The 25,723-nt window shown below is 35.8% G+C and overlaps 5 protein-coding genes across 9 annotated transcripts; all 5 read right to left on the bottom strand.

The window, feature by feature from the left end:
- Positions 1 to 392: 392 nt before the first annotated feature.
- csw (protein tyrosine phosphatase non-receptor type corkscrew) lies at positions 393 to 14,179 on the bottom strand. Of its 4 annotated transcripts, none has more exons than XR_015770185.1 (12): positions 14,037 to 14,179; positions 13,700 to 13,819; positions 13,455 to 13,649; positions 3,221 to 3,383; positions 2,989 to 3,165; positions 2,788 to 2,938; positions 2,322 to 2,737; positions 2,072 to 2,273; positions 1,871 to 2,022; positions 1,549 to 1,766; positions 1,403 to 1,505; positions 1,160 to 1,251 (listed from the first exon to the last, which is right to left on the bottom strand). XR_015770185.1 is itself a non-coding variant. In XM_088037331.1 (11 exons), the coding sequence occupies exons 1-11, from the start codon at positions 14,048 to 14,050 to the stop codon at positions 1,128 to 1,130; spliced, it is 1,932 nt and encodes a 643-aa protein (XP_087893457.1). In that variant the 5' UTR covers positions 14,051 to 14,179; the 3' UTR covers positions 393 to 1,127. The 4 variants fall into 4 exon arrangements, 2 of the variants coding, with proteins under 2 accessions (XP_087893457.1, XP_087893458.1); XR_015770186.1 differs by having other exon boundaries at positions 1,403 to 1,489; XM_088037331.1 differs by lacking the exon at positions 1,403 to 1,505 and having other exon boundaries at positions 393 to 1,251.
- LOC148175315 (uncharacterized) lies at positions 11,893 to 13,268 on the bottom strand. Its single transcript, XM_088037334.1, has 2 exons — positions 12,621 to 13,268; positions 11,893 to 12,561 (listed from the first exon to the last, which is right to left on the bottom strand). Exons 1-2 carry the CDS (start codon positions 13,035 to 13,037, stop codon positions 11,914 to 11,916), a joined length of 1,065 nt encoding a protein of 354 aa, XP_087893460.1. The 5' UTR covers positions 13,038 to 13,268; the 3' UTR covers positions 11,893 to 11,913.
- A 93-nt stretch (positions 14,180 to 14,272) lies between the features above and the next one.
- Positions 14,273 to 14,813, bottom strand: LOC148175313 (uncharacterized). The gene has a single exon (XM_088037336.1). The coding sequence runs from the start codon at positions 14,716 to 14,718 to the stop codon at positions 14,488 to 14,490; it is 231 nt and encodes a 76-aa protein (XP_087893462.1). The 5' UTR covers positions 14,719 to 14,813; the 3' UTR covers positions 14,273 to 14,487.
- An 18-nt stretch (positions 14,814 to 14,831) lies between these two features.
- Positions 14,832 to 19,318, bottom strand: Ge-1 (Enhancer of mRNA-decapping protein 4 homolog Ge-1). 2 transcript variants are annotated; one of them, XM_088037330.1, is made up of 13 exons: positions 19,145 to 19,318; positions 19,010 to 19,059; positions 18,757 to 18,962; positions 18,525 to 18,711; positions 18,317 to 18,474; positions 18,090 to 18,271; positions 17,928 to 18,040; positions 16,291 to 17,803; positions 16,078 to 16,243; positions 15,860 to 16,031; positions 15,663 to 15,810; positions 15,204 to 15,427; positions 14,832 to 15,158 (listed from the first exon to the last, which is right to left on the bottom strand). In XM_088037330.1, exons 2-13 carry the CDS (start codon positions 19,054 to 19,056, stop codon positions 14,975 to 14,977), a joined length of 3,300 nt encoding a protein of 1,099 aa, XP_087893456.1. In that variant the 5' UTR covers positions 19,057 to 19,059; positions 19,145 to 19,318; the 3' UTR covers positions 14,832 to 14,974. The 2 variants fall into 2 exon arrangements, with proteins under 2 accessions (XP_087893456.1, XP_087893455.1); XM_088037329.1 differs by having other exon boundaries at positions 15,663 to 15,813; positions 19,145 to 19,317.
- A 40-nt stretch (positions 19,319 to 19,358) lies between these two features.
- On the bottom strand, positions 19,359 to 20,698 carry Ppt2 (palmitoyl-protein thioesterase 2). The gene is made up of 5 exons (XM_088037335.1): positions 20,347 to 20,698; positions 20,160 to 20,301; positions 20,006 to 20,113; positions 19,682 to 19,955; positions 19,359 to 19,635 (listed from the first exon to the last, which is right to left on the bottom strand). Exons 1-5 carry the CDS (start codon positions 20,476 to 20,478, stop codon positions 19,437 to 19,439), a joined length of 855 nt encoding a protein of 284 aa, XP_087893461.1. The 5' UTR covers positions 20,479 to 20,698; the 3' UTR covers positions 19,359 to 19,436.
- Between the last annotated feature and the right edge of the window lie 5,025 nt (positions 20,699 to 25,723).

Here is a 25,723-nt window from a genome sequence, read left to right as displayed (position 1 = left end):
TGCAACAGTTGCGCCAAGATGTAAAACAATTGACCGATTATCTATAATTGGTCTAACCCATAAAGGTGGTGCTAGATTGACCAAATTGGCCAAAAATTAATAAATTCTCAGCGTACCCGTAAATTGGAACCGTGATTAGAGGCCTTAGTTATTACTAAAATAGATTCTGCGTTTGCGGTTAATTATAGACTGCATTAGTTCAAGTGTGAGACGTAGTAAATTGTTTTGATTATCGACCCACGTTGAGTTATGAGGCGGTTTAAAAACACAACTTTAAATTCCGCCATTTAAATTTAGTCATAAAAGTAAAAGCACTAAACTTGTCGTGTGTTTGACGTAAACTCCAAAGCAAATTGATCATACTCGGGAAGTTAAAAATGGGATAAATAAAATGACTTTCTAAACATATATTGTAGACAAGAAGTTGACAAAACTTTGATTTGACTAAGACAGTATACTCTTAACAGAAAAAGCGAACATAGCACCAGTTTCTTGTACATCAAATAAAAACGGTTTTAAAATATTGTATGCAAGTCTAATTTAATAAGATACAATATTGTCAAATCTGCATTTCTTACAGGTGGTCATAAACATAAACATCAATCCACCTGTACGAAAGTGTATCACTAAGTGTGCTTGAGTATAAATAATTTAGCAAAAATATAAAAATACATAAATTTACTTAAAATTAAACATAATCACAAAAATCGTCGAACGATTTTCGAACTAAGCTTAGATTTTATCAGTGATCTTTGGAAAATAAAAAGTAAGCTTGGCTTAAACATACTTACCATTAATGGAATCGTTTAAAATAACGAGCAAGCACAGTAACTAATGGCAAATAAAAGACACAACTTGTTAATCCAAGAGATTCAGGGATAAACATATGGGATATAATAATGAATATATACAACTTTGTGCTCTAAAAATATGGGATTTGGAACCGTGTCACGTCCGTAACACTATAAATCTTCAGGTTATAAATACTGGCATTTTCTTAATGACACATTAACTAGGCTCTTAAACAATGCACGCTCTTCTTTAAAATATGTAATTTGACTTGATAAGTCGTTCTAGCACACTGAGAAGGTACATGAAGTAAATTTGAATATTAAAGGTTGTTTACGTCACGTTGCTTTCCGAGGCGGTGGCGGCACCGGACAACTTAAAGAACTCGCCGTCCCAGAAAGTTTCCGTTCACTTACAGGAATGTTCTCATATAAAGTCGGCTTCACCAAATCTTCGGGTGGTCTGTAAAAAAACCCCAAACTCTCACTTTAAACTCTCAAACCAAAACCCACAAAGAGTTAAAACACACATGTAATGTTAAATGACGACTTTTACGTGGCATGATCATGAAAATGGTTTAATTTTTCAATCAACAGAAAATACATAAACTTACAAACTTGTGGTGCCACCAAGGATCAAAATCGTCAGTTAATTGCAATGGTTCTACTACTATACATGACACTCAACATCTAAAATGAGCCTGCAACAACACCACCCTTCGCAAAACTAACTGCGATGACAGATAAACAAGATAGTTACCTAGGCAATGGAATTTCTGACACAGCTCGGGGAGGTTTCTTTGTTTCGCCCCGCAGAATCACAGAATTGGGAGAAGAAACCGGGAAATGGGAGGAAGTGGAGGAACGGCTCGACAGGGAAGTCATGCTTCCCAAGCCGCTGTTGGCTGACGTCAAAGTGCTGCCCATGTCACTGCTGTATCTTATGTTCGTGTATTCGCGCCCTATTTGCATGGATTTCTAAAAAAAAAGAAAAATCGTTGGCTCGGGTTTTTATCAACTGTCAAATTTGACCACAGAAATGGTGGATGCGCCGGGTAAACTTCAAATTAAATGAAACTTACTTGTTCGGCTTTCATCCGTTCCGTCGTGGTTTCTATGTGGTGTTGTACAGCTAAATAAACGAATTTATATTGGGCTTCAGTCTGTACCATCCCCGAGCGTTGGGATCTGACCATTTGTATCGTGCGTTGTATATCTATCTCACAGTCTAAACCTGTGAAACTTCCAATCAGATAAGTCGTTTGGGATTGCTTGAAACTTACCATATTTCTTAAGCTGGTCCAATATCATATCAATAACAATAAAAGTGCCCGTTCTTCCAATACCAGCAGAACAGTGCACTAAAATAGCACCTGGAGGATTATCTGGAAGCTCTTGCTGAAGACTTTTCTGTCTCTTATTAACCTCATGAAGAAAATTTAAAACACAGCCTGGGTCTGAAGGCACGCCATGATCGGGCCATGCCTACGAAAAATTTTTAGATTTCTTTTAAAAAACCGATTGAAATCGTACCTGAAAGTGATACTGATAGACTTTTCTTTCGGAACTGGAGCCTTCCATGCAAACTAAAAACTCCCGAAGTGTGTAGTGTGGACTGGACGACTCCATCAGCATTTTCACTTTGATTTTTCCGTACTCTTTTGTTCCCTGATCCGGCCAATACCTGGCACATTTCGTTTTTTCTCGTTCAGTCTCTTTGGTTGTCATCACTATCACTCTACAGTTTTCCTGCCAAACCATTTGCCAGAAATCAGGAATTGTTGACGGTAAACAGCCTTGAGTTGCTATGTAGATTTTTCCGCTAGGATCGCTACCTAAATCGCTGCCTCCACTGTAATCAGCTTTCCATTTAATGTAATTAGCATTGATGTAGTCAGAGCCTGGGACGTTGGGGTCTGCATCTTTCAATTTCACTCTCGTATCGTCAACTGGAAGAAAAATGTTTAGTACGTCTCGGAGGGACACTAAATTAACGTACAAGGCAAAATATTCTTATATCTATTTTTGTTGCGGTTTTCCGGTTTGACTCCCTCTTTCCTGGAGTACAGATGCTTGAATTCCTGTTGTTGCAGCGATTCGAATTCTTCCCAGAAACCCGCTTTTCCCATTCCATTGGGACCATTCTCGATCTAATTGAAAATAGTTATAAAACTATTTATACATTACCAATGGAACTCACTTGTAACTGTTTCACTCTTGAATGTATCCCTGAAGCATTAATTCTTGTTGCATTGAAAGGCTGCTTCAGATGGACGACTGTTCCTGATGTTTCCACCATTGGATTCTTTTTGTAATACTCAATGAGTTCCGCTAAACTATCAAATCTCTCCCCTCCTCCAACATCGTATTTGTTATCCTGTAATGTTATAATGATTGTTGCGGTCGCTTCTTCTTTATTATAAACCGCTTACTGAATATCTAATCATGACATGAGTCACTTTGTCGTCGGTTCTAACAGACAGCACGAAGTCTCCTGGTGCTGATTGACTTTCCCGGACTAAAAAACTTCCATTCTTTCCTCGGTCTAGGATCAGTTTTTCAGCCTCTTTGCCGGACAAGTGGCCGTGAAACCATCTGGAAGAGATCAGAGAGATTAGATTTCGACAGAAGGAAAAAAGTACAGAATTTTTTGATAACTAATAAGATGCAATTTCCATACACAAACACAGATTTTCACTAATCCCTCAAGCGATCTGAAGGAATTGTTACAAAAGTAAAAGCACAAATTCCAAGTTTCCATAAAAACCGGATTACATAAATATTACCAAATAGATTGTTGCTAGAAGAACCGCCAAAAGAACAAAAGCCGAAATAAATTCCTTATTTACACAAAAATCTGCGAATAGCTAAAAAAATAAAAGAAAATTGTAACTAGAGCGAGTTGTTGGTAGGCCTGTCAAAGCGTATTTAAACAATAATTGAGCTAGGACAGTTGAGGAAATAACAAGGCTACCAACACGTTACAAATTCCAGAGCCTTTATCGACTCCGTTAATCCGAGATTGTTATTGACAGCACGAAAACAAAAATGAATAAAACAAACCGAAAAACTTTGTCCCGATGGTCAAGTTCAACTCTTGCCAGCAGTTCCGAACCCGCACCAACTTCGTTCATTTCATTAGCACAACACTGATTTAGTCCCATTTTCAGCTCATACCTCACAATTTTCCAATCATAACACGTTTACGACTTATTTAATAAAAATCCCCAAGTGATGATCTAAATGCGCAGGTCGTTTTAAAAAAAGTCAAAAAATGCACATACTTACTGATATGTCATAGGCGTTTGTGAAAAGTAATTTGCATAAACTATTTCAAATGTATGCATAAACAAACCTGTCACTTTGTTGCGACAGGATTACACCTCACGGAATCTCCTACTTGTTTTTTTCCAACAAAATCCTCCCATATTCGATTTGTTTACATAACGCGGTGAATTGGGAGATCGTAAACATTTCGTTTACTTTTTTCAGACAATATTGTTCTAATAAAAAGTGACGGAAATGATAAGAGAATTTTTTGATTCCCATTCCGGTGAAACTTCCACAATTAGTGCGTTAAAAGTATTTTAACATGAGAATGGTTGTTGCATTCTTTAAAACTAATTGTATAGATTTAAATAATTACAGGTATGGGAATCATGTAGGTGCATTGTCTGAATCAATTTGTCCGAAATAGAAACCTCAATTCACATTATTACCCCATTATACGCTTTGCGTAATTTAGGTGAAGATTAATTTAATTTATAGCCCGGAGGCGCATATAGAAATTAGAACAAGTAAATTTACATTTTTAACAAACACATGAATCTTAATGTGGGATTATCTTAATAAGTGCCCGGTTTTGGCTGGATCTAAATCACAATCGCGTAATGACAATATAAATTCGTTTAGATGTTTTGATCGTATTTTAAGCACGTGATTTTTAATGAATGAGGTGGGCGCTTGCAAAACACCACCTACGCAAAAGTTTGAAAATATAAAATGTATTTAAAATATTGATTTTGACACAATAATGATTCCATACGTGTGGATAAACAAATTTTATTGGTTGTTATTACGACACGAGGCGTAGATAAAATAATTGGCATTGTTGTGGTGAATGGTTTTGATTTGTATTTACGATTTCTCTTCGGGTTTGGTAGTAAATGCGTTTTACGCAAGTTTGGACGAAAAATTGGATAATTGCGGCGTTTCCAATCGTGGAATCATGTTGAAATGATAATAAGTGAACAAAAACGAGAAAATGTAGCAAAAAATAAGATCCAAAGTCGGTTTAAAATTTTAACTGTATCTTGAATGACGCAGAAATAGTACAAGAAAAATCCTAAATCGTTAATTTCCATTAAAATCCAATTATCGTTCATGTGATCGAATAAAGTTGGCGTCAACCAGGCTGTGGAATTTGAAATGGGTTGGTAACCCTGAATCTATTGATTCCGAATTTTTACATGTGGCAACAATGACGTATTTCCGTGACAATTGATGTTTAACCTAAAATTGTCAGTGACATTTTGACATGACCCGTAGAGCTATTAAAAAAATTCAAAAGTCGCAAATACCCAAATTACAAATTTCCGTAAGAACAGAAATCTAGAAGAACAATTGTCGTAAAAGCAAAAAACAACTTGTAAAAATAGTGACTTAAAAATTATGTCTAAATTCTGTTTCCATAAAAATCTCCGGATTGCCAAAGAAACTTGACTTAAAATTTTTGGATTTTTGAAATAAAAAAATTAAATTCCGCAAAAAAACAACAGTTTCGGTTTTTATAACATTCGTTTTGAAATTTTAAAATTATCCAAAAAGCTCAAATAGTAAAAATAAAAATTAGCGAGTAAAAAATACAATTTCCATAAAAATTCACCAACGGCAAAAGGATTTATAAAAATCCATTCATGCCAATTTGGAAAGTCAAAATTAAAAATTCAATTCTGGATTAAATCAGAGTAGAAAATTAATTGAACCACTTGATATAATTAAGCTAAAATCATCTTTGCCGTTTAAATTGATTTATAGTGATCATAAAAAACCACGAATTTAATTCAACTTAACTCGGTCTACTGACTCAAAATAAACGCCAGTCTCCGATAGGCGCGACAGGAAAATACCAAAAACAGCCAACAATACAATATTGTTTATCTGTAAACTGAGCGTAATTCTTAAAATTCCACCGCAATGAATATGAATAATTCTCACCCACATTACCGTCACTGTAAATAGCCCTCGGCTTCTTCATCACGTCGCCAGTGGAATAGTTACAATCACCATATTTGGAGAGCTTGCTTTAACTACTTTTTTGTGTGCTTTTAGTTATGATGTCATTGGAAGAAATGAACGAATAGGTAACTGCATTGATAAAAAAGACCGTGACCTCTATTTAAACACATTTGATACGTCAAAGCTGAATAGACTTAAGCAATCATGCGAGGAAAAACAAGCGAAGCTTACTTAAATAGAAGAAGAGCTTTTCTGAATTCCTTCAAAGCTGTGGAGAAAATGATTTGTGCCGCGGGAACTGCAATGACTGAAGCGTCAGCCGCGAAGAAATTTCGAGTCATTTCAAAGAAAATTACACTAAACACGTGAAAAACTACTATTACTACTACTAAAAGGATAGTAGAAATTAATGTAGAATTTCAGGCACCTGATCACGCTGAAGACAAAAAACACACTGGTTTAGTTTAAGTTCTGTCGCGAATCCCATCAACAGTGTTGGTCATAGTGGGGAAGACGCTTTTGGAAACTTCGACGGAGGCGATTCTCAACCTAGACACTGGATCGATTGTCACACCGCAAATTCGTACTTTTTACAAATTTTCCTAATTTGCAGGGGCTAATTACACTTAATTAACATCTTCACTTGGGTGACGTGAGAATTGCGCGTAATTAGCAACTTTTTGCCCCTCAATTCTACGACTCTGTCAACAAATTACATATCGACTTCCGAAAGCCATTACTATTAAATACCGCGACGTAATTAACATCATTTTTATTCAATCGATCTTAACATCATGGCTGTTACGTTAATTACAATTACGGTAATTAATAAAAGTGAATCATTGAACTAAAACTGAAGTTTTCTCCGTAACCTTCACGCTAGAAAAAGCAAGAAAAGAAAATTTATATTCGAACTAACTGTAAGTGGAACAGACAAGTTCGTGGGTATTTGAAGTTTTCTAAATTACAATCAACGGAAATAATAACAGTTTTAATGGAAATGAATGTGAAAACATTGGAATTTTCAAGTCACGACAGAGAAATATGTCGCAACGAACTTGTAATTCTTTCCAAATTTTCGTGTTCCCGACTGATACAAGGAACTTTGCGAAAGATTTTGGTTGTCGGGACCTTGACAATTTAACTAGAAACTGACCTCAAGTGCTGATTTTATCGTTTTATTTAAAGACATTAAAAATCGCTTTAACGAAAGTGCTTATTTTATTCTGCATCGAAAATAAAACTAAGAATAGATTATATCATATCGCAAGATCACGAGGATAATTATCATAATCAGTGGCCGTCGATGGACAGTTCAGTGTCGGAGGTTTCTGACACTCAGGGTAAATCGGAAACACTAAAAATAGAGCCAAGGATTGTTCCTTGTCCTTTGACGTTTCAGGTCAAAAAGAAAATCATTTCTAAAGGGGCAAGAAACCGCTTATAAATTTAAATGACTGAATTTATTATAAATTTTATGCTTAGGCTTATCGCTCTATCACCAACTTCACGCTATTAATGACAGTGATGCCATCAGAAAATTTAAATTTTGTGCTCATTACTATGCGCGATTTTATTCTATTCTTTATAATCTCCCGGGAAAATAAAAAGATAAAATTTTAACATGAGACACTAAAAAAGTTAACTCACACCTACTTCACGTGGATGTCTTCATCCATCATTTTCACTTTTCTTGAAAAATTACATAAACCCACAAGAATTGAGCAATTGCATTTTTAAAGTAGCAAAGATCCATCGGCCTGAATGTCAAATAAATAGTTAATATACAAAGTTCGCGATTTCGAAATGACGCAATTCGATTTCCGGTTTTTCATTTTAAAAACAAAGTGCATGTAAACACAATCATCATTGTTTAAAAAGAAACGTGAGCCGATTATAATGCTATTAGAAAAATTACTTCAACCGTAGCGTTTTATACAATTAAATGGTGAGCCTTAAAATCAAATCTGAGGTCAAAGAAAATTGATCTTAAAATTTGAAATCTGTTGGTCGCTCTGATTTTCGTAAAAAAAAGCAACGATCACGACCTACACTCGCGACAACATCCAAATACGTCTCCAGCAACTTACCAATTTCCAAGAAAACGCTTTTACTCGATGATTTTGATTCCAGAATTATTCAGTTCACATAATTCCTCAATGTCATCATCAAGGTACGTAATGACAATGTAAAAATAGCTCACACAAGGCTTTTATGACAATGGTTACCTGGAAAATTCAACACGGAAACTCGCCAGCGGAACACAAATTCATAAACTAATTTCCCGACGCGCGTACGCATGTACCGCATGCCAATTTCTGTTTGTCCCACCGGGGAAAAAAACAAAACGACCTCTAAGGTTTTGGCCATGATCTTGAATACCAATTTTGGTTGGTCAGTTACAAAAATTGAGGACTGGGTTACCATCATAATTCGACCTTCTGCAGAGACGTGGGTGGTGGGTTTCTTGCGTTGGAGCTCTGGGTCAAAAGCAACATCTGCAATTTTGATTCCACCACTTTACGACGAGTTAATTTCAGTGTGAATCACCCCGTAAAAGCGCTGCTAACATAAATTAAAAAAGCAGAGCGTTGAACTAGCATTGCACGGTTTCTCAAATTTACGGAACTTTTAATTCTAATTAAATACTAATGCAAAGCGATCACGAAAAAGTAATAGCAACTGAATTACTTAAAAAGATCGTGTCGGCTTAAATCAGTGAGTCATCGAGGGTGATTCAGTACCAACCTTTGTCAATTTTGGGTTCGAATCGTTTGTTTAAAAGATTCCTAACTAATTGAATCAGAGTCCGACATTTTAGCAACAAATCGGAAAACTACGCACTAAATTTGTTGACACTGCTTCAGCATAGTAAACAGACTTCAATTATCACCTTCTGTGCAAAAATCGGAAAATTTCAGTGGTTTGAAGGTGATGATAACAAATAAAATGTATTTTTTTGCAACGATGCAATAACCTTAAACCGCAATCATAAAGATGATCATAAAAATCAATGAGATCCTGAAAATTAAATACTTTCATGATAATATTGAGTAAGGTGATGCATTGTACGTCATGGTAACATTAAATACGTCGATACCTTGTAATAAATTTCTGTAACAAGGCAGTTTGATAAATTAGAGTCTTTTTATAACTGTGAGCTGTCTTTTCTACTGTAACTAAAATGCAATTGAATAAATCAGACACATGGAGACTAAGGAATAGTTATGGTTCTCCGCAGTTGCTTAAATCGGACGATATTTGTGGGTAATTAGGTTCTAATTCAATTAGACGCTGCAAATTAGTCCCTGAAAAGTCGGAAATCATTTTCGTTCGTTCAATTAGTTTAATTAGCGTAAAGGAGTCATTTATGATAATTTCATGTCACTATTAAGCTAACCACTAGTACATAATTTTTGATTGATTTCAAATTGGAAATGGTACTTTTCTTAGTTCTGTGAATTTTTGTAAAAACGTTTGTCTGAATGTTAAGACAGATTAAGTTTATGATCAAATTGACGCAATACATTAAACACAAGAGTTTAATTTTTTTTATTTACGGCGCATCCACCATTTTCACACAAATTTTTAAAAATTGGAAAATTTGGAAAATTTTGCGTTTTCGTGCTTCGACGCATGAAATTTGAAAGACACTTTCCACACATTTCAAAAAATTGATGAATTAACAAAAGAGTAGACAATCTACGTATTGGCATCATCATTTTTCGAAAATACTGCACCAAGTCCACAGAATTTTGGTTTATTAGAAATTTTGATGTGATAAGAATGAGGTCGAAAACAAAGAGGATCAAAAACAAGATGTGGTTGGGAATTAGTTAATATTATAAATCCAATCACTACCCAATCGTCTTTTAGGAAGATTGGAAAAACTAAAATTAGAACTAACCGTCTTTCGATCCAAAGCACCAAAAAACCTAACCCACATGCTAAAAAGCCACATCTGCCTACAACTGTTGCCAACAATGTCCGTGGGATTCCTATAGTAAAATCTTATGTAATTTTTCCATTTGAAAAGAAAACAACAAGTTATTGGAAAACTAGTTATCAAGGCTAGACACTAAATAATCTGCATTGAATTAAATCAATGTGATCGACGAATTTATGGATGCAGCATATTTGATTGCCATTATTGGCATACTTCCAACATTCTCAACTCAATTTCATATTCATAGAGTGTGGATAATAAGCGCGGCAAACAAATGAGCGAATTACATATTAACCTTTGAGTTAATAGTATAACCCACGTATATATACACGTGTCAAGTCTTTTCCAAAAGAAGCGTCCCTTTCACTTGTCATCATTTTTCAAAACGGATGAAGAAAAAAATCATTAAATACTTATGCAAATTAATTAATCATAACTTCCTTCCTCTAACATTTACAACAAGCAGTCTGGATTATTTATAGTAGCGCATAAAAAAGTGTGACTAAGAGCCTTCATTCTTCAGAACTGTGCAGAAACAGGATATGAAGGATTGTTTCAACGTCCTAAAGCAGAGAGAGACGTGACGTCTAACAGATATTCCACAAGAGATGCTATGATTAGTATGCTATTCAAGCGACAGTATCACACGTTGCATTGTCAATATTACACGTATGAAGGTCCACTAAATCATTAGCCATGCCAACGTAATGGTATCACATACACCTGCGTCTATGTAATTCCCAGAGAGTTACAGTTATTAAACACAAAATTTAACGAGTGAATAAAGATAATCATAAGATTACAAAACGTGTTAAACTTGAGAGACTACACATTTAACGTGAAAGCAATGATGCTGTGAATAATCAAGTCTAATTACCGCGATAATTACAAAACTCGACGTTGACATTCAACTGAAAAATTCCCACGTGGAACGAGGAAATAACATGATAACACAGTTTTTATGTTGATCTTTAAGCTTTATTACTCGATCTTGTGACATTTGTTTATATACGACAAAAAAAAAACGATAAAAATAACTTGGCGGTGCGCTAATTTATTGTTATAGGCAACACACAATACTCTAATTTATGGGTCTGTGGTTCTTGTTTTAAAATGACAAGAGAAGTCTTCCGCATGGTGGTTTAAATTTATTACCACTGTGTGCCAAATTTGAATATCTATAGCAAGAACAAAGGCACGTTGAGCCCTCAGCGCGCGTGTGGTAAAAATTGAATTTACATACAATATACGTGGTGATTCTGAAAAATTTTAGAGATTCTAAATTTTAATATTATGACGGCGACTTGTTAGAAGCAAATTGAGCAAGAAACGACTTTATGGATTCGTTTGAGACAATTGAACAATAAATAATCAAAAATTTTTAGAAAGTCGCTCATTTTATATTCATTTATGCTTAGAAATCGTTGAGTAATTCTTCTTCAACCTTTAGCATGCAACTTTACGATCAATAATTATAACATGTTATGATCATCAATTGGGCCATAAAATACACCGATAAAATACATTTTTTCACTCATAGATCAGGAACAACGATTTCGCGCATAGCAACCATCACCGGTAACTAAGGCTTTCGAGCACTAGTGCGGGAACATGCACGCAAAAATTTTGCCATAGAAGCCATATAGAAAATATCAGTTACTACAAATTTAAAGAAACACGCATTGGGATCCTCTTCCCCTAATATTTATTTAAATAAGTTAACAAATTACAAGAAAATTAATATTTTTTGAGAAAAAGTTCATAAGCGCCATCTATTAGCAACTTAATAATTGTTGCTCTTTTGTAAAAACATAACCTCAAAATAACATTAACAAGTTTTATGATTTTAACGATTAATAAAATTAAGCTTTTGTGAAACGTTTTATTTTACAAATACTCAAGTAATCGATGTTGGTCATCAAGTAAGTATACTCAGTACTTTTAATTTTTATTATTATAGATGTTTATGTTGAATGTGCAGTTGCTGCACGAAGCAAACGACACACCAGAAACTCCAGCAGTGTTTTCAGTTCTCACGGCGTTACTAATATTGTACGAATTGTTGGAATTGGATCTTACAGGTTCCGTGTCTGTCAAAGTGTCTGCTACTTCTATTTTATTTTTTAAAGAATCTTGGATATATCCCTCCGCTACTGCGGAAGATTTCCAACCACCATGTCTTTTAACGGCTAGAAAGTCAAGCCCCTTGTTTGCTAATAAAGTAGCACTGCTCCTACGAAAACAATGGCCAGTATATTGATGAGGGTTTGGAAGTTCAAGATATTTGGCGATCAATGATGGAATTTTCCCAATGGTGTTTATACCAATAGGTAAATTTATACATTTTCCTGCACGATAAGTTAGAAATAGTCTCCTGTTGTCAGTCACAACTTGTAGTCTTAATTTCACAAATTGCTTTATTATTTCGACCCATTCCCTTTTGGTTATGGCAAATTCCCGTTTAACCTTAGTTTTTGTTTCAGGAATAGAAACCAAAATTATGTCATCTTTAAAGATAACATCACCAATCATCATCTTACAAATTTCTTCTCGGCGGCAGGCTCCAGAAATTCCCATAATCAAAATCGTCTAAAATATAAATGTTAAATTTTTGAATGTAAATTTCTGAATAAAGACAAACCACTCACTTTCATCAAAAAATATTCTTTGTTAGGGGCCTCTGTCAAAAATTTTGTAATATGTTCTCCTTCAAGTATTTGTGACTTTTTTGGAATGTGATGTTCCGTTTTCCTTTTAAGAAGGGCAAGCAATTTTGGATATTTCGAGATATCTATATTCTTCTTAATATTCAAGCAAGATCGTATCATGCTATAAATTGGCCACAATGTTTTTTTAGTAGAAGCTATTTCTTCAAAATAGGCCACCAAGACGTTTTCAGAGTAATTTTTGATCTTTTTATCTTCGCACCATTTGACAAACTGAGAAAACGTACTCTCATATCTGGGGCGTGATTTTGTCGGCAATAAATTGTTTATTGCAGCAGTTGCCGCACTTTTCACTTCGGGTGGTGTACACTCGAATTCAAACTCTTCTTCCGAAGACATGGTACAAATCAATACAAATCTTTATTTTTGAACTTTTTGCTTGACAGAATTGACAACTGTCAACTGGAAACTTCAGCGACTTGATTTTTTATACCAACAAATGCGAACTATATATGATGGCGAAAATTTGTTACAAACTTCGTGCAAAAAATGTTATACAAGAGACGTGCGGGAATAATTTTGCCTGATTCGTGCGACATTCCTTCACTCGTGCGCGGGGCGCACTCGTGTTGAAAGAGTCGCACTTATCTGCAAAAATTGTATTCCCGCACTAATCATGTAAAATACTATTCTGCCTATCAAGTTGCATACTCTCCCACTCAAAAACTGGTATAAAACGGAATTTGTGCACAATGATGTAATTATGCAAAACGACGGCTTAAACATTCTAAATATAGATCCAGAAATTCAACTTACCTTTCAGTTGTGGGGTCAGCACAACTCAGAGGATATTTCAGCTCAATAACTTCACCATTCTTCTCTCTAAGTTGTCCTTGATTTTCCATGTAATATTGTACCAACTCAGATAAGGTGGCAAATTTCTCGCCCCCATAGAGATCATAGAAGTCACCAGAGTTTTGTATTTTAATGTGGGTGACTTCTCCATTCCTCCTGTAAAATCAAAGTTTTATTAAGTTTTCACGTTAAAGAAACTGTCTTACTTCACTGATAACGTAAAAGCTCCTGGATTTGAACTGGGTCTTGCTAAGAAACTGCAATCAACTCCTCTTTCCATTAAAACTCTCTCAGCTTCAATCCCACTGATTGTGGGCCAAAACCATCTGGAATTAAATCGTTTTTATCAACCAAAGCATCCAACCCTGTAGGCCTTGAAAAATCTTTATTCAACAATAAAAAAAATAAACAAATTCACATTGCTGCTGTGTAAATAAGACTTTTTTGACAGCTATTACCACTCCAACAAAGAAATTCGGTTTTTACTTTATATTCAAGCATTTCAGTATTTTTATTGGGAACTTGACGAAAAGGGGTACTCACCGTCGCGAACTCATCCTGAAAACGGGACTTTCTATAAAACTATGAATAAAAAATAAACTTTTTGCAAGAAGTTGGTCCTCTATGCGACACCATTTTGAATCTACGAGGAGAGATCACAAAGTGACGTTTACACGATGTCAGAGTGGATACGAGGTGCGTGGAAAAGTCGAACAAAGTAAAATGTTAGGATAGGAGTCTGGTTTTGGACCAGCTGTATTTAGAACACCTGATAAGTATTGAATTTTCATCGGCTTTGTTTTAATTTTCCATTTTCAAATATCCACATTTTTTTCAACTTTAACAATTCAAACTAGGCATTAAAACACTTAAAATCTATGTACATTCTTGCATTTATGCACTTAAAAATACATTGATATAAACCTAGAAGCCTGAAAAGTCTTTACACTTCACACTAGCCACACAAGTCTATTTTCTCCATCAGAGCCACATTTTAGGCACGTATCTGGGGACCCTCCGGCAAATTCTCCGAGGACCCCTCCGCCAACAGACTCTGCTTCTGTAATAATTCCTTTTGCTTGAGTTGGGGTTTAACCTCAGTGAAGTAATTATAGCCCCTCATTCCGAGAACCGTGCATCCGTAGATTGTAACCGCCAAACAAGTCAGGACAAAACCTTTATGTAATCGATCTACCAAAAAACTCCCTTGAGGTGACTTCCTCATCGTGAATTATTTACAAAAAATATCAGCGGAAAACTTGACACCTTGGTTAGAACATAACCTGGAATTTGACATAGGGGATTTGGTCTAACGGTTGGTAATATTTTCAAATCACAAAAATCTGAGAAGTTTAATTAAAATAATACACAAATGAATGTGTTATGCGGTCTGATACAGTTATGTCGACAATTTCAAACAGATAAAACAATAATCCTGACAAAATTAAAATAGACAAACATATAGGAAACACTAATTTCGTTCACTTGTCGAGTATACTTTCAACGGCTAGTTTAAGCAATTTGGCGTCTGTTAAAAACTTAGAACTTGAATTAGATGCTATAAACTGTTGCAGTTGCTTCAACAAATCTCTGAGAACCTTGGGAATAAAATGTCTCGTTTGGGGATACTCCGGGACTAATGCAACCAATGCAGCTCTGATGTAACTGCAAAAAAAAATTAACAAAACATTTAAAACCAACAAACCTCACCTCATTTTTACATCAGTGTTTTTATGTAACTCCATACTCAATTGTTGTATCAAGGCCAAAATACAGTTTTGTCGTGGTGGCGACGCTCCGTGAAACAAAATATTGGAATCGACTTTTTCACAGACATAAATTACGTAATTTAGATTTTCTGCTGATAACGCTAACTGGAATGCTTCGTCGTAACTTTCTTTCGCTAAAAGATGATCAAGATGCGCCAAGGTGACCTACAATCAAAGAGTTAAAAAAGTCCTCCGCATTTATAAAAAAAACTCGAAGGAGAGGATCTAAGATAAATTTTTTTTTCAACCAAAATAAGATTTTATTAGTGCTACTAAATACAAAAATAAGCCCATGTGCGTATTATGCGTAATTTTGAAACTACGTAACAAAAAATAAATTCAAAAGCGTAAATTAATAGCGTTTGTATCTTGAAGCGTAATAAGGATATTTAAAACGTACTTGTGACTCTGCGTGGGGCGACGGCGTTACAGCTCTTGATCGCACGGCGTTTATCACACTGTCTTCTAATACTGACGCGTGGTTTTTAAAGCCTAATTTTATTTGTTCACTTATTACGTCTTTCAGATTGTGGAGCAAGTTCTCTTGGCTACTGCATGAAAAAGATTAAAAAAAAAACTTAACATTAATTAACGTACTGTTTCACCGTCGAATTGAATTGCTTTTGTATTTCAGACGTAAGGGTTCCTACAAGTTTCTCTGTATTTGAGTGTAGATTCTCTGAGACTACTTGCATTTGCACGATCAAGTCTTTGCCCCGCTCTTGAACCCTTCGTTGTCTTTCCATGTAATTTTCGACGGACGCGGTGTCTGTAACAGTGTAATAAAATCAACAAAAACAGCTAAAGTCACTTACATTCTTTCGTCCCTTGTGTGAACGTGTCGTTAATTTGGTGAAACATGTTTCCACAGACTTTCTCCCATGAAGGAACCAAAGTCGACCCTATCATATCGCGATAGCACTTTTCCAAGATCGGTGTTATCACGTTCGCCACAGACATACTAAGCGACTCGGCTAAAGCCTTGAAACAAACGTAATCTTAACACCCCAATTCTTTAAATCACTTACTTTACTGTTGATCATCTTGGAGATTTTGTCTTGTAAAACAATATCACTGTTGAGCTTCTGACTGTTTTGCACATCCAACTGGTGCTTTAGAGCCTCAACTAAGTTTCGTATAGTTGGGACCACCACGTGCTTCATTTCGTGGGCCACAACGTTCTGTAGTTTATCGGAGACACTTTTAACAACAATCTGTGATACGCTAGCGATCAAATGATCCTGTTGGTCCCTTTCGTTGTTTTTCTGCATATTGACTAAGTTCTCTAACATTTTCGCGATTTGGAGTTGTTGCTTTGACATTGCTAGATCAAGTTCTTTAGAAAAGTCCTCTTGGCCTTCCTTAGTTTGATTCATTGTTTTGAGTTCCTGATGGATTTTTTGGATGGCAATGTTCTGATCGGTGAGAGCGTTTTCTATGCTAGTCAGTCTGAAGCTTATTGCTTGTAGCTGAGTTTTGTCCCATTCAGTCTCGTTTAGGTTGGCGATTTCGTCGCCGCCCCCCAAACGTAGCTCCTGTCTTAAATTTTCTTCTTTTTCGCTATCTTTAGCTAGAGTCATCTTCAACCAGTTCATATCAGAGTTGGAGTTTTCCGGGTAGATAAGGTTTTCATTATTGTACTCTTTTTGTGGTATTTCTTGCTCTTCTTGCATTTTTGATAAGTTCTCAAAGTAGTCTTGTGTGCTGTAAGTGGAGTTGTTGAGAGACAAGATCTCTTGGACCTCTCTGCTCGGACTTGAGCCACCACTGGCAAAGTTGTCTTTCTCAGGCCTTTGGAAGTCAATCAGATTCTCAACATCACCGTTGGTCACCTCCGTTGATTTGTTTATCTCACCGTTGATACTATTTCTCACGCTGTTGGGTCTGGAGTTTTGCTCCGTTGTTGTGAAAGCATCAGGGGTCATCAAATTCAACTGTTGTTGCTGTTGTTGTTGTTGTTGCTGGATCAAAAGAGTAACAGATGATTGTAGGTCATCCAACTTTGGAACTTTCTCAACATCATCTTTCTTCTTGTCTTCAACGACGATATCAGTCTTGAACAACATAACATCAGGTTGAAACACAATGTTACACTCTTGGAATTTCTTCTGTTGGATCACAAGCAACTTGACAACAACAGCAGCGACAGTATCGTCCTCATCATCATCGTCCTGATCCTCAAGATCTTCCTGTGAGAACTCTTCACTCATATCGGAAGAACGAATCTTCCGGTAGCTTGCTTCAGTTATATGGAAGCTCAAGAAAGCTGTCGGTAAGAGAAACTGCGATAACATGGTAACCGCGATCTGTTGAGCGTCGTCATTTCGTTTTAATTGGAGAACATACAAGACTTTGTTGTTGAGATCTGACATCAGTAAGTATTGACCTGAATAGTCTATTGTCATTTTTAGGTAGACACTTTGGATTATGTTCGACGGGTCGGGTTTAAAACGAATGGTCTGGAGGCAAGTCCAGGTTTCACAAGACCACAGTTTAAGTTCGGAGTTGTGGTTGGCACCCGTGATCGTGAATTTCCAGCACCTAAGAAACGTGTAATGGACGTAAAATCTGTGTTATGGTACTTGATACATAAATAACAGTAAAACTGATTCCTGATTAGATCAGGATTTACAGATTTTCTCAAGATTAGTTTCTATACACTTACTGAGAGCTGCACTCCAGAAGATTATCTACGAAGATTATTGAAGACAAAGGCTTCCCGTCGTGTGGCCGCCACTCGTGCAGACACTTTTGCTTCTCGTTATCAACCATGTAAATCTAAAATAATTCCAATAAAAACTGAATGTTTTAGATTTAACGTCCTGACTTGAAAAAATTTCACATAACCGTCGAGACACGCAATGGCTATTGCCGTTCCATCTGAAGAAAAAGAAGCATCTACTAATTCAGCAGAATGGTTGATTTCCACATAGCCTTCATAATTTTCGTTTGGTTCCACGGGGTCAGAACCGTATTTACTATTTATAATACCAAAGTTCCAAATTTCAGCTACAATAAAACTGTGACTACTTTGAAGTGATTTTATATGTCTACCTTTGTTCCCGTTTAGCACCACAAACATTTTTTCAGGATCATCAGGTGAGTCATCCTCCTCATCATAACAGTTCAAGAAGGGACACCAAATAATGCGAAAATTCGGACTTGAGTGAGGAACCACGTCATTGTGAAAAATATGAAGGAGCTGCTTATATCTAAAATGAGATGTTACTTTTTTTTTCTGTTACTATAGAGCTGAAACTACTTTATTGCACTAGGTTCATCAATGATCTCATAAATTAAAACGTTCCCTTCATCGTCAATACACCCTAAAATTATCTGTTGTCGTGAAAAGGCAAAAGCAATGTCCTTCACGTCATTTTTCAAGTTTTTGATAAGCGCCCTCTGACTTGTCTCTTGGTTTGTGACCCTGACCATGCCCCCTTCTTTTCCTGTATCCAGAAATTAGTTTTGAACACAAGTTAAAGAAGACAAACCTTTCATTCCATACGCAACGATTTTTCCGTTGATATGAACCGCCACTAGTTGACCTCTATAATAATGAAATTCCCAGTTGTAATCAATCCTATTGATTAATTTCACTTTTGAGCTTCCATGATTGTGATCCCCTGAGTTACAGTGGACTGAAACGTCAGTTCCTAAGACTTTTGCCGAAAACTCAGTCTCTGATCCCGTGTAGTTTCTACAAAACAAAATGAACCTAACCTAAAAATTATGTTTAAAACTTACATATTCTGGATTATATCTCCTTGTTGGGGGACCACCGGCGAATTCATTGTCTACAATAAAAGCGTGGAGTTGATTTTAGGCAAAAAATACAACGTAAAAAACGAGTTTTTTCCGAGAGTTCAAGCACGTAATTACCTGAGATAATAAAACCACTTAAACTATAAACATGTAATTGTACACAAATAAGGGCGTTTTTGGTTGAAAACCGACTTTTTCTCTGTTTTTTTGTAAAATTTTGTGAAGCCGGATAAATACAAATTTGTCAAACGAAAAAAAAGCTGAAACTGGGGAATTTTGTCAGCTAAGGTTGGTATAAAAATGACACTTGTCGTGCCGGGAAAAATTCAAATTCGAACGTCACTTTTATTCACGATTAAAATATCACAAAATTGAGACTTTACTACTACATACATAAATAGAGAGCTACCTAATCTAGATACGGCAAGATATAATTATCTACTATAGATACGTTAAGATGCCACGTAAAGTGGTCGACCCCTGGAACGGTAATTATCTTCAGGCGTCCACTATCGTCCAAAGTCTTTAGTCCAATGAGATCATCCTTATAAATATCACGATCGATTAAGTTGACTACAGTCTCGTTCTGGTTAAAGTACCCGAATTGGCTACAAAAAAAACTTGACAAAGCTGTGGTTTCTAAAAAGAGAGTACCTGGACTCCCAGGGAGTGATAACATTATCGTCGGGGCCTCCGATTAGTACCATTTTGTCAAGATTAGTTATCCCTTTTTTAAATTCGTCACTCTTGTTTGATTTAATTTCATTGTTAGCATATGGCAAATACTGAGAATATGATTTGTATAAGCTTTGGTGGTATGGGTCATTCCAGTAGTTACCAACTGAGGTATGTTGGCCAACTCTGGAGTAAAACAACTCAAAAGCTGACTTGAGAGCCAAATCAGGAAAAATTAAATGTAAAAAGTTTGCTGAAAAATGAATAAGTAACCACTTATTGCAACCAGACCTGTTGACATACTTCCATATTGTCCTGCCTGAGGCCCACTCAATGAAATAAAATGTTTCACTTTATGATCAGGGAAAGCTTGTAAAATTGTTCTTGAGAGCAGAGCACCTTGGGAATACCCTAAGAAACTTTTTACTTATAAGTTTCACACTATAAATCTATTTACCCAAAAGATGAACCCCTTCTGGATGCTCCTGAGTTATATTCATTAAGTCTTTACCAATTTCCTGAGCTTGGTACCACATATTCTCCAAACTTGACCAGCCTCCAAAGCGATCAGTGTTGTAAACTATAGTACCAGGATGTTTCTAACAAAAATTAGGTAAAAACGTTAAAACATCAATGTAAATTACCTCTTCAATCCGCGCCTTAATCAAATCCATACAAGCACTACCAGTCATAATTCCGTGCATTAAAAACACAGGTTTGTACCCATAAATAAAAATAATATTAACTAAAAAGTATAAAATTATGGTAAGCTTCATTGTTGTCTTAAAAACGATTATTAATAACGAGTATTTGGGCAGAGCTGTTTGATTAACGTCGAAACGTTTATCACATTGATAATTTATTACGTGGTATGTTCATTGTTTTCTTTGTTTTGAGAGGCTCCGGAAGATGATAAATCAGTTTTTGACTGTTTATTTATAAATTGAGGTTATTTAACCTGACAGATGGGACGACAAGAGCGCAGATTTCTGTTGATAATACCACGTCCTCAACTTAGATGGCAGCACATCCGCAACTTTATAATTAATTTTTCTGACATAAATCCATAAATTCAAATTAAAAATGCTGATCACCACGGTTATATAAATTAAACATTAATTTTTTTACAGTAATTTAAAAAACAAAAATAAAAAAAATAAGTACAGATTTCTTCTCTTGTCAACAAGCGATCTGTCCATAGATGGCATTACATTCGCCAGCTTAAATTTTCGATGTAAAAAATTTAAATTATGTAAATAAATTAAAACCTTATTTTTATTCAATTAATAATGAAATCTTATGTACAAATTAACGTTACTTATGTATATTTTAAAAGTGAATCGCAAAGAATAAAATAAAGATTTGAGGTTTCCCAAATTTGTTGAATTTTTTTTTTCTGTTTGAATTATTTTTCTCTTCTTTATTTTTAATTTAGTTTTATATAGAAAAAATATTCTTTATAAAAAAGAGGTCAAATATTACAATAAAAATAAGAAATAGACGTGTATGCATTACTTAAATAATTTAATAAAGGAAAAAGAAAACTTGTGAAGTTACAATTCTTGCTGAGTTTGAAGCCATTTATGACTTACCCCAATCCTAACCGTCTTATTTAACTTTAAGTCGGTAATAGCGCGCCCCAAATTCATCATGAAGGTATTATCTTGTAAGACACAAGAGAAACAACAATAAATCTGCCGTAGTTGGTCTGAGAGTGCGTATGGCTTGAAACTCGACCTAAGACGACCTAAGAAAACAGCATCTGTGAGTTCACACCATCACGGATAAACCTCAGCTCCAAGATTTCACGATTCCTCTCTGCTTTCTTGTTTATGGCTCATAGAAAATATACAGCTACACCGTTAACAAGGTTTTACAATAGCTCTTCTACTATTTCATTAGTTCTTTTCCTTGTTTCCAACGGGAAGAAATAAAATCAATCTAGTACACATTTACGCCGGAGATGGAAAACATGTTTTCTTTTGAAAGGTGATCAATAAAAGAACGATTCTTTTACTGGTTTTCTTGGGGAAATCTGCATCGTTTTAGATGGAAATCACTATTGGGCTGATACCAGTGGACACGGAAGAGTTTTGATATGCATTTAGGGGTGTTAGCGGCGGGAAGAAATGTAATCCCATGTCAGAGGACACGATAGATGACCTAAACACCTGCACCCGGATCGATTCTTCGCACGCAATATCCACGAAAAATACAGTGCATTCACTTTCATCTCGTCCCGCTTTGCTACTTTTTCATTATCGTTTCACATACAATGTGTCCACGATTAAAAACTCCTTTTGTTTCGCTCTGAGAGTAAGTCGGTGTTCTCCCAATCCAATCACCGATATTTTGACAGGGAGATAATAAAGAACAAGAGCAAGGAAAAGACGTAATAATAATAGCAACCTCAATGTTCAGCTTGATTTGTCCAGAGAAAATCTCTACGTAATAAAGAAAAGATTTGCTTTTACTACAGACACAATGACGTCATTGATACAGTGTGTTCGACAATAAGACAGGCGCCACCTCAATTGACGGCATTTGTTTTTATTTCCAGCGCCTGCTTCTTTATTTACCACTTGATTTATAGCGCGGGAGTTAATTGAAATTGATACTTCCTGTCCACAGGAAGAGAACAACGCAGACTGGCGAGAGACATCATTGACGCGACTGTTCAATAAAGTGCAATTATTACAATCGTGATTAAATTTAACGGTTTTACCCCTATTCCGATCAAGCCCGCCATTAAAAAATAATTTAAACTTAAATGAAGATTTTGGTAATTAGAGTTAAATCGGTGCCCACATGTTGATGTTAATTGGCCACTTTCTTAATTTAGTGAGTTTTGATGAGATTAATTTGACTTTTTTACCCTGGTAGAAATAAACCATTTGTGCCAGCATATCCATCCTGCAATGGCCAATCTCTAAATTCAACTTCCTGCAATCTTGCGTTTCCTGCAATAAGACGAGGATTTAAGACCGGACTGCAATCTTTATAAATACGATTATAATCGAGATTTCCTTGCAGGCGCCAATGAAATGAGTGGAGATGAGATCATACCGGACAGCGTGACCAGCATAGAAATGCCGCACATTATGAGCACCAGGTCGAATCCTGCATCCGATTCGTGTTCTCAGGAACATCTGGCAGAGTGACGTATATCCATGTAAAAACTACCAAGCACACATTTAACAGCGATTCGAGAGAATTTTCTGAATTTGCGTTAATTTAGCCAGTTAAAAACGCGCGTAGGTGATGGGGGCGTGAGAAAGTTTCTCCTGCAAGGATTGCATTCAGAGAAAATTGTACATGTTTCGGGAGCAATGAGCGTCAAATGATAAATTTATTTCATTTCAGTGTTGACGTTCAGTTATAATTCTGTAATAATGATTAGGTAATTACATACATTGTTGAAAGGGGGATTATTGTCGCGAAAACAACCCAAGGGCGGATTTTACTGCACTGGGGTGGTACGTATCAAGCTCGAGTTTTGACTGAGGCAACAACTGTTGAGTTCCCATTCAAAAGATGACTAGACTCTCACAGATTATTATGTCATTTAGTTAATTGTTATTTTTATGTCGAAGTTTATAAGCAGATGGGAAAATTACTAGTTGCATTTTATAACCCTAGGGCGGTAAATTAAGGTTTATTCTTTTTAAATTTGTTAAGCAATTATTAAATTTTAGAAGGTTTTTAATTTTAAAATAATTTAAGCTCTGTTTCCAGTTGTCTTTCACGCAGCTTCCTCTCTGATTGATTTGTTTTCATTATGAATAATACATTTAACTAGCAATATGACTCATTCTTATTTCGGTCTCAATGGAACAAATCTGTAGTTCAAATTGGTAGTTGACCCCGTTATTAACAAATGTGATCTTATTAGTGTTATACTAGATCTCCAATCAAATACAAATAAATGAATTAATGAAGATCGACTTCCTAGCTTTGAAATTTCCCAGCTCGTATAATTACAGCCAGGATTGCTCCAGACCGTTGAAGGCGTATGTGTGCGTTTCGAAAGCCATTTGCAAATATAGAATTGGACGGGTTCCCATACTATTGTCGATTTGCGATCTTTTGCTTTTCATTTGCATTGCAAAGTACGCCGCAATTCGGCGCCGACACCGGAACGTATAAAACTTCTCCGAAAACGGCGCCCATGGGAGCACGGAATCGGTTTCCGGGTTTAGATTGAGTGAATTTCCCCACATCCCGCATGATGATATTACCTATACACGCTCTCTTGTTTAATTCCATTGAAATCTTTAAAGCGGCGGTCGGGAGATTGGTATTTCTATTGCTTGTGTCCGGTACAACTACCGTGAGTTTATACAAACTCAAAAAAGGGATGAAAGCACGCAGATAATTTTCTGCAAAACGTAGCAGGAACGGAGTTATTTATCTGGGGTGCATGACCAACCACTCTTTACACGGTTGCGATTTTCTAACAGTAAAACCTCAAGTGGTCGAAATATACGCGGTGATCACGAAGAAATTGAAAATCAACGTCTCGGAATGTTCGAGATAAGCCCAGGTCGAAACCACGCGTACCAACTTAACGTCGTCGAACTAAGCGGTAGAGCTTTCGGAGCTTTACCTTATTCACGACTTTCCTTGTATTCAGAACAAGTATACCTTGTATCTGTGATAGCACACATAGCATTGTTTTACTGCTTTGCACTGACCACTGCTTCCTGAAACCACATAAATAACTACTGATTATCCCAACACCTCCAACTCAAAGCGCTTGAATTTAAACGCTAAATTTCGAATTATCTAACGCTGAAATTAGCTTTCACGTTTTAATGGGCAATAAAGAAAATTAGAGACAAAGTATCGTTAAATATTAAAATTGGCAGCACTGCTTGTTCTTTCAAAACTTCAACAATGTCAAAATGGAGCGAAAACGGTGCTACCAACATACAAAAGTGGCCAATGCCTCATTTATTATTGAATTGATTGTTACAATTTTAAATCCGGATAATAAAATTAAAAACCGATTACCTGACAGTTTTATGATATAATATTTAACAACAAATTAACAGGATTGTCTATCAGAAAAATCAACGTGCGTCAACACTGTAATAAAATTGCGTCTAAAACCCATAAAAAAATTTATGGTCTGTAGTTTTTTATTAAAAATAAGAGAATTTTAGCAACCAAATTGTGTTAATTGTGATTTTAATTGATTTGATCACAATTATTAAAGAGCAATTTTTATGGTGTCGCAACTAAAATAAAAATGGAATTATCCAGATCATTGGACGTTTTTATAGTGTAATATTTCAGCAACAAATCAAGAGGATTCAGATTGGTATTTTTATTGATTAGTGAAAGTAAGCGTCAACATTGCAATAAAAATTAAAGCCTCAATAAAAAATTCGAAACGCACGGAAAGTTTTTCAAATTTTTTCACTTTTCTCGATAAATCTGCCACCTGAAATTGCTCCTTCCCCTCATAAAAAATATCAAAACAGTACAACCGTCATCCAGAATGACGTTGTACATTCACACGCTTCCCACGCCAACTCTGTGTTGTTGCTAGTTAATTAACAATTAACACTCTGACTTTATCCCGACGTTAATTGTTATAATAGATTTCACACAGTGAGGTCACATTTATTTATTTTTTGTTTCCTATATGATGTCTGGCTTTCACACTCGTATCAAATTTCACAAATTACCCTCTGACCGTTCCGTCCGGTCATTGTTGAATAAAAGTAGTTCAAATCAAATTATCGGACAACTGGAGAAAAGATTAAAGCTTTCTCGTTCGGTGATTTAACGAAAGTGGACTTGCATAGCAGTGCACTTTGTGTAAAAGCACCGACTTTACCACCTGAGCCCGATAGGCTCAGCTGCCGAATCTGGACCCGGATCACTCGATTACCGGAGTTGGCGGAGGTCGCGGGCAGGAGCGGATCCAGATATATTTTTTTGAAAAGTGTTAAATTACTTTGTTTAAAATAAAACTTGGTTAAACTAGTACTAAAAAATGTTTACGAACTGCAA

This window comes from Gnatocerus cornutus, chromosome 5 (genome assembly GCF_029298725.1).
Source record: "Gnatocerus cornutus isolate USDA-ARS CGAHR chromosome 5, icGnaCorn1.1, whole genome shotgun sequence".
NCBI classification, from domain to species: Eukaryota; Metazoa; Arthropoda; class Insecta; order Coleoptera; family Tenebrionidae; genus Gnatocerus; species Gnatocerus cornutus.
This window is presented reverse-complemented; position numbering and strand designations above follow the sequence as displayed.

Bases quoted from the DNA above. Each gene is read 5' to 3' on its own strand.
- Ge-1 (XM_088037329.1), bottom strand. From the start codon at position 19,056: ATGAATTCGCCGGTGGTCCCCCAACAAGGAGATATAATCCAGAATAT. The intron at 18,475-18,524 runs GTAGTTTCAGCT...ATCTCATTTTAG, and splicing joins GATGAACCTAGTGCAATAAA to ATATAAGCAGCTCCTTCATA. The intron at 16,244-16,290 runs GTAAGTGATTTA...GTTTGTTTCAAG, and splicing joins CCAAGATGATCAACAGTAAA to GCTTTAGCCGAGTCGCTTAG.
- Ppt2 (XM_088037335.1), bottom strand. From the start codon at position 20,478: ATGAAGCTTACCATAATTTTATACTTTTTAGTTAATATTATTTTTATT. The intron at 20,114-20,159 runs GTAAATAGATTT...AAAGTTTCTTAG, and splicing joins AGAAGGGGTTCATCTTTTGG to GGTATTCCCAAGGTGCTCTG. The intron at 19,956-20,005 runs GTATGTCAACAG...TTCATTTTTCAG, and splicing joins TCAGGCAGGACAATATGGAA to CAAACTTTTTACATTTAATT.
- LOC148175313 (XM_088037336.1), bottom strand. From the start codon at position 14,718: ATGAGGAAGTCACCTCAAGGGAGTTTTTTGGTAGATCGATTACATAAA.
- LOC148175315 (XM_088037334.1), bottom strand. From the start codon at position 13,037: ATGTCTTCGGAAGAAGAGTTTGAATTCGAGTGTACACCACCCGAAGTG. The intron at 12,562-12,620 runs GTGAGTGGTTTG...TTTATATTTTAG, and splicing joins AAGAATATTTTTTGATGAAA to ACGATTTTGATTATGGGAAT.
- csw (XM_088037331.1), bottom strand. The intron at 3,384-13,454 runs GTAAGTTGAATT...GATCTCTTCCAG, and splicing joins GCTGACCCCACAACTGAAAG to ATGGTTTCACGGCCACTTGT. The intron at 2,939-2,988 runs GTGAGTTCCATT...ATTTTCAATTAG, and splicing joins CAAGAGTGAAACAGTTACAA to ATCGAGAATGGTCCCAATGG.